Below are 11192 nucleotides of genomic sequence, written 5' to 3'. Positions count from 1 at the left end.
AGAAAGTATACTCTCTTGCCACCTTGTGGCCAAAGTTGTACTCAAACCTTCACCCTACACACATACACACAAACATACACAGAGTTATAACAGAATGATCTCCTTTAGTTAGTTCTTTCTGCTAGTCTTTCATTGGGTCTTTGTGAGGCAGAGATGGTGATGCTGGGTAGAACTGAATTTAGACCTGTGAAGCACATAGCACTGAAACGATTATGCTGACAACCCTTTCCTGTGATTCAGAGCTTAAAAGCAACATGCAATCAGGAAAGGAATGTAAGAAAATCAAAACAAAATTCTGCCTTTTCTTATGAAGACTACTTAAAAATTTATTAGAGGTTCACTCTGTTCCTTTCTAAAGAAGCCTTTGTTCTCTCCTGTACACACACACACACACACACACACACACACACACACACGCATTTCCCTTTTATATTTCTCTAGGTAAAGCAACTTGACTTCACTAAAAAACAATATATCAGGGCTGGGGATATATCTCAGTGGTAGAGCATTTTTATGAGACTCTGGGCTCAATCCCTAGCACTACAGCACAACAATAGGAACAAATTACAAGGGTTTAAGAGATCACTCAATGAACTGCATGAGTGTTTTGCATGCAGGAGGGCCAGGTTTGATGCCTATCACCACATATGCCCCTGTCTCCATCCACAAACACAGAGCCAGAAAGTAGCCCCCAGGGATTACTGGGTGTAGCTCCCCAAACAATAACAACAACAACAAACAAATCAAAGAGCAAAATCTAAACTGAAAAAGTCAAACATTCTGATTGATCTTTTTTCTTGATTCTTTGGGGTTTAGTGCTTCTTCTATGCAGGTGACTTAGAAACTCCTTAGTGGGGCTTTGGGGGAACCCGGACCTGTTTCTAGCTCTGAGGCAAGTTTGATTCAGTATGATATCCTCAGCCTTAGTAGAACATCTGGTTCTTGGCTCAGCTGAACAGAATTTGTTGAGAAAATCATGGCACAGGCCCCACTTTCAGAAAATGCTGAAATTCTTCCAAAAGTGGATAAGTAGGGCAGTCCAGGTGCCATGATAGTGTCCAGTGTAGAGATCTTTGGTAGGCAGAATGAGGCTATCTGCTGCCCTGACCCCCAATTCCATGACCTGAAGTACATTCAGCAGCAGCAGGAACAGGACCATTTTAATGGTTGGACAGGAGGCAATAAGAGGATATTTATGGAAGATGATTTGAAACTTGAGGAATGGGACCAAGAGTTATCCTTGGGGCAACCCCCAGGACATCTGTTGTAGTGGACATCTTTCCAGCCATGGCTCCACTTGTGGAACAAAAGTCCAGAGCATAGAGGGTTTCCTTGTGTCTACCTGACCAGAGAAGAAGCAGCCTCCCTGCAACCAAGAAAACCAGCAGAGGCAATCAGACTGGAGACCCTGTCTGCAGATCACCCACCCCTGTCCTCCACCCCAGAAAGGTCCCCTCCCTGCAGAAGGGGCGGGGGGGGGGGGGGGGGGAAGGCACATCCATTGCTGCCCCAGGACAGTTCTCTGAAGGTAGAATCCAGCTGCCCGGCCCACAGGGGGACAAGGCCAGACATCCTCATGCAGAGCCCAGAGGTCAAAATATGTGTAGTACATTCTCCTGAGTCTGTGGGCAATGGCTTTAATTTCTGAGGCCTGTCCTCTGACCCTGCATGTGAGGAGGCTTCTCCACATGCCCAGTCTTACCCAGCACACTAACCACTTGTGGGCCTCATCTTTCTGCCAGAGGAGCTCAGCAAGGCTCCCTGAGGCTCTCAGACCAGGCCCAGCTCCCTGCACACAGAGTTGCTTCCTCCGCACCCCCCTTCCCCTGGCTGCTGCCAACTGGGGACTGTGCCAGGGCTTGAGGGTTAAGGGGTGCGTTCTGGGTTTCAGGCCCTCTCAGTCACACTGGAGGTGCCAGATATGGGAATGGCCTTCCTGTGGTTGTCCATGCCCCACCCTCCACTCCCCCAGCCCCCACCTCTGAGCAGCTCAGGGTCTGCTGGCTGCCAACCCTTCACCCCAGGGCAGTGCTTGGGGGCTGGAGGAGGCACAGGCACAGTGTCTGCAGAATGGAGATAAAATGGGGAAGGGATGCATCTCTCCAGGCGCCGTGGCCTTGGGAGCTGTGCTCTCTGGATCTGGAGTCCAGGTCGTCCCCCGAGGAACGCAGAGCTGCGGCTTCATCCTTATTGTGAAGAGCAGAACCTGGGATGGGAGGGGAGCATGGGACAGAGCCGCAGAAGCGGCCAGCCGCAGTGATGATGGCCTGTCACAGCTTCTGGGTATGCTTGAGCAGCCAGCCTCTCGGGGCACATTTCCCAGCCTCAGAGATTTTCCGAACCTGACCACTCTGGGGTCCCGGGCCCCGCAGGGCTGGGGGAAAGCGGCATGGACGAAGGGAAGGAAGAGCAGAGGGGAGGAGACGCTTAACCGTGTCGGACCAGCGATTGGAGTCCAGCACTGGAAGCGCCTTAAAGAGACTGCGCGGTCCCCGCCCCCCTTCCCGCCAGCCACAATGAATTAGTGCTGTGTTTCCCAAACTTGCCTGATCACAAGAATCCTGTCTGACCCCAGTTAAAGATACAGGTTCCGGAGCGCCTCCCTGCACGATTCCAATCCGGGGGGCCAGCGGGTGGGGCTGCGGAATCTGTAATTTTAACCCGCTCCCCCACGTGATCCTCGTGAACCAGCAAGTTTGGGAAATAGTGAATTAAAGGAAACGGGGCCTGGCTGTGGAAGCGGTCTCCGCTAGGGGGCTGGGGAGGGAGCAGTCCCGGGGGCGTCGCCTGCTTCCGCCCTACCTCCTTCGGCGAGAGTCCCTTTTGGGTCCAGCGACCGCAGCCAGAGCCGCCGCGCTCCCTCAGGCCGGGCGGGGGACACCCCGAGTCTGCGTGGCCCCTGCGCCGCCACGCCCAGTGCCCGCCGAGCCCGGCGAGCAGGGGGAGGAGTCGCCGCGAGTGGAGGCGGAGGAGGTAGAAAAGGCGGAGACCGAGACGGCGGAGACGGCAGAGGAAGGTGGAGGCTGAGGCTAAGGTGGCCGAGCGGGCGGCAGCGGCGGCGGGGAAGGTGGCAGCGGCGAGGAAGGTGGACGCCACCGAAAAGGTGGAGGCGGCCGGGAACGCAGAGACGGTGGAGGAGCCGGGCCGCCGGCGGGAGCTCAAGCTGGAGTCGGAGCCCGAACCTCTGCGGGAGGCTGATCAGGAGCCGAAGGGGGAGCCCGAGCTGGAGCTGGAGGATGAGAACCCAAAGCAGAGCAGCGGTGGAGGCGGCAATGATGAGGTTCTTCCCCTTCCCCTTCCTCCCGACCCTCCGCGGCCCCCCGCTCCCTCCCAGCGTCGCAGTCGTGCCCCCCGCCGCCGACCCCGGCCACGGCCGCAGACCCGGCTGCGAACCCCGGCGCAGCCTAGGCCACGGCCCCCACCCCGGTCCCGGCCCCGACCCCGACGCGGACCTGGGGGCGGGTACCTGGATGTGGATTTCACTCTGGGTCCCCCAGGCTGTTCCCACGTGAACAGCTTTAAGGTGGGAGAGAACTGGAGGCAGGAGCTGCGGGTCATCTACCAGTGCTTCGTGTGGTGTGGAACCCCAGAGACCAGGAAAAGCAAGGCAAAGTCGTGCATCTGCCATGTGTGCAGCACCCATTTGAACAGACTCCACTCTTGCCTTTCCTGCGTTTTCTTTGGCTGCTTCACCGAGAAGCACATTCATGAGCACGCTGAGACAAAACAACATAACTTAGCTGTAGACCTTTATTACGGAGGCATCTACTGCTTTATGTGTAAGGACTATGTATATGACAAAGACATCGAGCAAATTGCCAAAGAAGAGCGAGGGGAGGCTTTGAAATTACAAGCCTCCTCTGCCACCGACTTTTCTCACCTGCAATGTTTCATGCCAGGCTTCGGTGACAGGTACCCAACTTGGGAGACATCCAGACCTGAGTTTGAACTGCTGGGACACAACCCCAGGAGAAGAAGAATCACCTCCAGCTTCACCATTGGCTTAAGAGGACTTATCAATCTTGGCAACACCTGCTTTATGAACTGCATCGTCCAGGCCTTGACCCACACACCAATACTGAGAGATTTCTTCCTCTCAGACAAGCACCAGTGTGAAATGCCCAGTCCCGAGCTGTGTCTGGTCTGTGAGATGTCTTCACTGTATCGAGAGTTGTATTCGGGCAACCCATCTCCTCATGTTCCTTATAAACTGCTGCACTTGGTGTGGATCCATGCACGGCACTTGGCAGGATATAGGCAGCAGGATGCCCACGAGTTCCTCATTGCTGCGCTAGATGTCTTGCACAGGCACTGCAAAGGTGATGAGGTGGGCAAGGCAGCCAACAATCTCAACCATTGCAACTGCATCATAGACCAAATCTTCACAGGTGGCCTGCAGTCTGATGTCACCTGCCAAGCCTGCCATGGTGTCTCTACCACCATAGACCCATGCTGGGACATCAGCTTGGACTTGCCTGGCTCTTGCACCTCCTTTTGGCCCCTGAGTCCAGGGAGGGAAAGCAGTCTGAATGGGGAAAATTATATCCCAGGAGTCCCCACTCTCACAGACTGCCTGCGAAGGTTTACGAGGCCAGAGCATTTAGGAAGCAGTGCCAAAATCAAATGCAGTAGTTGCCAAAGCTACCAGGAGTCCACCAAACAGCTGACAATGAAGAAACTACCTGTTGTTGCCTGTTTTCATTTCAAACGATTTGAACACTCAGTCAAGCAAAGACGCAAGATCACTACATACATATCCTTTCCTCTTGAGCTCGATATGACACCATTCATGGCCTCAAGTAAAGAGAGCAGGATGAATGGACAGTTGCAACTGCCAACTAACAGTGGAAATGATGAGAATAAGTATTCCTTGTTTGCAGTGGTTAATCACCAAGGAACCTTGGAGAGTGGTCACTATACCAGCTTCATCCGGCACCACAAGGACCAATGGTTCAAGTGTGATGATGCTGTCATCACCAAGGCCAATATTAAGGACGTGATGGATAGTGAGGGATATTTGCTATTCTATCACAAACAGATCCTGGAACATGAGTCAGAAAAAGCAAAAGAAATGAATACACAAACCTACTGAAATGGCACACCGACCTACCTTTGATGACTCACTGACAACAACATCCATGCTATAACTGGCATCAAGATTTCAAGGATCTACTTGCGTGGCCTATGGGCCTGACAGAGTAAGAAATGAACCATATCCAGTGTCTGAAAGGTCCTGATTGGAAGAGAAGTAGAAGGGAGGGAGAAGGGAGAGGCCTTAATGTAGGCAGTCACTGAAAGGAAGAACTAAATGACAGGAAGGCTCTGGGTGGGGAAGGCAGAAGCAGGAAAATCCTGACACTAGTACATATCCTATATTCCTCCAAAAGATTGTGTGGGAAAGTGTGGGGTGGGAGGGGGGCGGTGTGTGGGGGGGTGTGCCCTTGTAACTGTAAACACCTTTCTCCATGGGTTTTTCAGCTTCAGCTGACCAATCATATAACAGTTCTGTGTTGAAGGGGGGAAGAAAAGTTTATACAAATGTAGCCCATTACCTGTATGGGTTTGAAAGTGGAAAAGTGGAGGAGACGGGGATATATCATTGACAAACACCTTTGCCAGTTTCTTTGTGTTTGTGATTTCTGTGCTATTAAATGCAGTATTTAAAAAAAAAAGCAAAGCCTATATGGACCAGTGAAAGAAGCAAAAGAAAGGGGCTTGTAAAGGGGGAGCAACTGCTCCTAAAGCGGAGAAGACAAATGCTGTAAGATAAGTAACCAACACAGACAGGCCGCAGCTAAGAGTGTAGTGTATGTGTGTGTTTAAAAAAAGCTATATAATATACTTGAGCAAATCAATGATCTTCTTTGCTATTGTTCTCTCATCTGTACAATGCAGGTAATTCCTTTCCTTAAAGCGTTATTGTTAAATAATAAATGATATAAATTGTGTCAGAGTATAAAGTAAAATGGCTTGAAAATTTGTAGGGTCATTGTACACATTTGTTGGATCGGAAATTTCTTTGGACTGGGAAAGAAGTGCATCACAGGTAAGAGTCAGTCCCATGTGAGACACATGAATCAGATGTGTATCATGTCACACAGTTACACTGTATCACACACACACTTTCTTAGTTGCCTCCACAAGATTGCCTGCTTAGAGCCTCCATGGCATTGGGATCCCCCCTCTCGTTGTAGAGGGATTAGAGGGAGAACTACAACTATTGTCCCAGAATTAGTATTTATTCTGCCCACTTAGAAAGTCATGCTGTTTTCAGGACTCAGCACCCCAGTAATGGGACTCTTGGGGTCAGAAATATTCCAGACTTCCACCCCAAGGGAGTTGGTGGGCTTCACATCCCCAAAGCACTATGAATATAGCTTCTGCATTTACATGCAGACATAGGTCAGTTGAAGGATTGCTTTCCAAAGCTTAGTGCCAGTGGCCCAGGTGTACATTGGCGTGTTGGCATCTTCCCTGTTCCCCTGCTCCTCCCTCCTGCCCCCCTCACAGAGCAGAGCTTCCTGCAGCAGCTAAACTGAAACAGAATGCACCCAGGATGGGGTAATAACTGCTGGTTCCTTTCCTCCCAGCATTAAGACCAGGACTACCTATTAATGTAAAAAATCATGGGTGGTGGGAAGTGGATTTTTTTGTCAGAAACGGTGTTGAATCTACGGGCTATAGTTAACAGACTAGCTCCCCTCCACCCCAGATTCCTGACAACATATTTGGAAATATTGTTATTAGGGGTTCATATCCAAATAATTTATAGGCTTTTTTAGGACAGAACTTATGAATCCTACACAATATCCTGGGCCACATGCTTGGCCCCTAGCATGCTTCCGGCCACACAGTAGGCATTCAAAACATTTTCTAGTTGGATGAGTGAACCAAAACACCATTTGTTAACCAAATTTCCATCTATATCCAGGACCCAATATCCTCTAGAGAAAAATGTCAAATGTGGTATTTTTGTTATCTTGGGTGAGTGGGGATATCAAGAGATGAGTGATCTTGCTTACACTTGGCACCTTCACGCAGGGGCTGTGCCTGCCTTCTGAGAGGTGGCAGGCAGCTCTGCCTGGTAAGACAGCCACATGTCCATTGCTCTTCTCTGCCATAGGAAGCATTGAGTCAGGGCTGTGCCACCAGAGCCAAACTGCTTTGCACAGAAACTCATTTAAACCTCTTAGAACATTTATTTGGAGATAATATATTTAGAGGAAAGTTGCAAAAATACAAATTATATATATTTTAAAAACCCTTTCTGTACCTTTTCCCAAATTCACTGTGTGCTGTACTGCTTGCATGTATTTGCTTTCATAAGTGTGTGTGTGTGTGTGTGTGTGTGTGTGTGTGTGTGTGTGTGTGTGTAGTGTATGAGGTCAAATTACATAAGAAAGTACATAGTACAGGTTGCATTTCCTAAAAATAGACAATCCCAGGTCAGGTAGATAGCTTAATTGGTAGAATACATGACCAGCAGGTATGAAGCTCTGAGTTTGTTCCCTCATATCATATGAACCCCCCCTCCCCAACACTTCTGCTGTGGTTCTGCTGCACAAGCAGCAAGTCAGGCACCATCAGACTGAGCATTACAAGGAGTGCCCTCTCTTAGTACCACTAGGTGTGGCCCGTATTTAAAAAAAATAGATATATTTCCAATCCCACAACATAGTTAACGGCTTCAGGAAATTTCAGTGTTACAGTAAAATTTTCTAATCTGTTTTTTTTTTCCTATTCTATTGACCCAGTGACATCTTTTATGGGATTTATCCCTTTCATCACAGGATTTGGTCTTGGACCAGGCATTGACTTTATTATTATTATTATATTATCATTATTTAAATTAGATAGTATTATTTAGAAAAAGTATGTAAGGAGAGTGAGAATGGGAGTGAAATGCACACACACAAACACACAGCGCATCACAGGTTGGGATATGGGCAGCAAAGAATGTGCCCAGGTATTGCTTTGAGTTGTGTCTCTTTCACCTCCTTTGGAACATTCCTTACACCAACTTTCTTCCACTTTTATGACATTAGCATTTTTCATAAAAAATTCCTCATTCTGGGTTTGTCTAATAGAATATCATTTTCAGAGCCTGTGCTCAGAAATAGTGATGCAAATGGGTGTGAGGCCACTGCAGACCTTCTTGTCTCTGACATCTCTGACACCGATGGAATGTACAGACCACCAGAGGGAGAAGCAGTACCTGACACTTCCTGACTGAAGCACATACATCTGTCTGGAAAACAGTTGCCCCTCTGCAACAGAGGAGCCATTCAAGCCTAACCTCTCCCTCTCTATGCACGCTATGCGTGTGCACACATGCACACATGCATACACACAAAGTAGGCACACGCGAACACACACACATACACACACCACCAAGCAATGGGATGCAGCAACAGGCAGGTCCTTCATATCAGCGCTTTACTACCGAGGGCATCGTGTACCTAGCATGTGTGCCTACCTTGAGATCAAATGGAGGCATGTTTGAGCCCATGGGTAAATACTCACATGCTTGGGACTTTTAGGGGTATCAGGAAGTGTTCTCTTAGCACCTTCATCAACACTTGCATTCCAGGTACAGCAGTGATAAGTGAGGTAAGGAAGGGCTAAGTACTTGTTAAGCAACTTCATGGACAAAGCACACAAAGACAGGCTGCAAAGTGTGGAGAACACAGGAGAGGCTACATGAATTTTCAGACATAACTGGGCATGTTTATATGGGAGCTCCACTTCCTCTGTAAGGAACTGGAGGCAAGAGTTGGCAATTCTTTTTAAAAAAACTTTTGATTCATCTGGGGAATAGAAGGTAACAAAATAGGAGACTAACACCCAAGAATAGCTGAGATAAGTACCAGGAGGTTCACTCCATGGCTTGGAGGCCAGCTGCACATGCTAGGGGAAAAGGCAGCTCAGATAGAGAAGGGAGCACCAAATAAAGGGTGTTGGGAGGACCCTCCCACGATGACAGATGCATGCTGAAAGTAGACTATAGACAGAACATGATTGCCACTCAATTCCTCTTTTGCAAACCACAGCACCCAAAAGGAGAGAGAGAATAAAAGGGAATACCCTGCCATAGGGGTGGGGTGGGATGGGGAGATCGGGGGTGGATGGGATACTGGGAGCATTGGAGGTGGAGAATGGGCACTGGTAGAGGGATGGGTACTCAATCATTGTATAACTGAAACCCAAGCAAAAAAATTTGTAAGTCTACAACTGTACCTCATGGTGTTTCACTAATAAAAGTTAAAAAAATATATTTTGAGTTTTAAAAAAGCTGTTTTGTTTGGGGGGAGACTACACTTGGTGGTGCTGATACCTTTTTTTTTAATGCATACCAATGAAATTGCTAAGCATGTACTCTTTTGTGTCTGGCTTCTTTAGTTCCACATTATTTTATGAGCTTCAGGTCTGAAGTTTTATGCCAGGAAAAATTGTTCAGAGTATCCTTATTTCTACCTAATTAATTAAGAGTAATAAAAACTAGACTTCTTAGAGATTTCTGCCATATTGAACCAAATTCAAAGGGACCCAGGACATTGCAAAGTTGAATATCTATAATGACACTAGGCACAGGGAAATGATGGTGGAAAATAGCCTTGAAGAGAAGTTGGGCTAATATAAATTCCCCAAATGTTAATCTTGGGGTCTGTCCCTTCCAATAATCTTGGATCCCAGCTCTTGAGTAGGATACTCTGTTCTAATAAGTTCTCAAATTTGAATATGCATCAGAGTCATTCAGTGAATTTATCATAGATTTCTAGGCCACACCTCCAGAATTTTACATTTCCATGGATTGCAAATGAATTTGCATATGCAACTTATTCCAAAATAATGCTCAGGCATCTGGTTCTGGGACTTCACTTGGAAAAAATCACTTGTCTATTTCAATTGTTTTCACAGCACAGTCTTTGGAACCCAAGGAGTTTATTATGACAATGTCCCAGGGAGAATCTTGACAAGTAGTTTGGGGAGCTAAGGGGAGGGTAAATAGATGGTAATTATCCTTCAATTACATTTCAATCAGAGAAGCTCTGTTGTTATTTATTTTGTATCTTAGAGTTCCAAGTAATATCTGAAGAATGGGTTCAAGCTACTAAAATATTAAAAGTTGAAATTTTTAAGTATTTAGAAGGTGAAAAATCATTCCTGAATCTTACCAGGAATGATCCATGAATACAGACCCAGGAGGAATCCCTGAATTTCCTAAACTTAAAACAATTTTAGACCACAGTAAGATGTTTTTGAACTATATGAGTGGTTTATCTAGAGAATGTTGCAACATGCTACATAGACATAGCTTCATATGTACCCTTAATTTTTATCATACTCTGGGTTCCTTGATTTTCTTGAAACTTAAGAAGTGGGTATTTATAAAGATAGAAATTATATGAGGAAATAATTATAAATAAGATGATATGGAATCAATTATATATTTATACTGTTTTCCTGACAATATAGAACACTAATAGGACATGAACAGCACCCTCTACTGAACTACAAACATATTAATGCTAGATAAACTATAACAAGCATTAAAATTTAGGACAACAGGGGACAGAGACATAGCTCAATTGGCTGAATGTGTGCTTACTTTGCATGCAGTAGGCCTGAGTTCAATCCCTGGAACCATCTGGTGACCCAAGCATCACCTAAAGTGACCCCTGAGCAAAATCATGTGTATTTCTAGAGGACCACCAGGTGCAACCTCCAAACCAAAAAATAAGATAGATAAGTTAATGAATGGGCTGGAGCGATAGCACAGCGGGTAGGGCATTCGCCTTACACGCGGCCAACATGGCCGACCCAAGTTCAATTCCTCCGCCCCTCTTGGAGAGCCCAGCAAGCTACCGAGAGTATTCGATATGCCAGACACAGTAACAACAAAGTCTCCAATGGAGACGTTACTGGGCCCGCTCAATCAAATAGACGATCAACGGGAGGGCCTTTACCTAAGTTAATGAATAAATAAAGAACAACATAAAACACAAAAATCACAGTTTCCAGAGAAACAAAGAAAAATTAAAGTCAGTCCAGTAATTACAAATGAACGCTGCAAAAACCCATTGTGATATTGATTTCAGATATCATATATCCCTCATTCCTTGGAGTTTAGAATTGCAGTGTTTTGTCCAGGTCAGTTTGGAGTCTACCTGAGGCAGTGAAGGAAGCAGTGA

At 47.0% G+C, this 11192-nt stretch overlaps 1 protein-coding gene across 1 annotated transcript; it reads left to right on the top strand.

The window, feature by feature from the left end:
* Positions 1 to 1631: 1631 nt before the first annotated feature.
* USP27X (ubiquitin specific peptidase 27 X-linked) lies at positions 1632 to 5952 on the top strand. The gene is made up of 2 exons (XM_056128614.1): positions 1632 to 1670; positions 2978 to 5952. The coding sequence occupies exons 1-2, from the start codon at positions 1632 to 1634 to the stop codon at positions 5090 to 5092; spliced, it is 2154 nt and encodes a 717-aa protein (XP_055984589.1). The 3' UTR covers positions 5093 to 5952.
* Positions 5953 to 11192: the final 5240 nt, after the last annotated feature.

This window comes from Sorex fumeus, unplaced genomic scaffold, assembly GCF_029834395.1.
Source record: "Sorex fumeus unplaced genomic scaffold, SorFum_2.1 ptg000065l, whole genome shotgun sequence".
Classification (NCBI taxonomy): Eukaryota; Metazoa; Chordata; class Mammalia; order Eulipotyphla; family Soricidae; genus Sorex; species Sorex fumeus.
The sequence above is the reverse complement of the archived record's forward strand: the minus strand, read 5'-3'. Positions and strand labels throughout refer to the sequence as shown.

Excerpts from the sequence above, each read along its gene's own strand:
- USP27X (XM_056128614.1), top strand. The coding sequence starts at position 1,632 with ATGGCTTTAATTTCTGAGGCCTGTCCTCTGACCCTGCAT. Across the intron at positions 1,671-2,977 it reads CCTGTCCTCTGACCCTGCAT|AAAAGGCGGAGACCGAGACG; the intron begins GTGAGGAGGCTT and ends CGGAGGAGGTAG.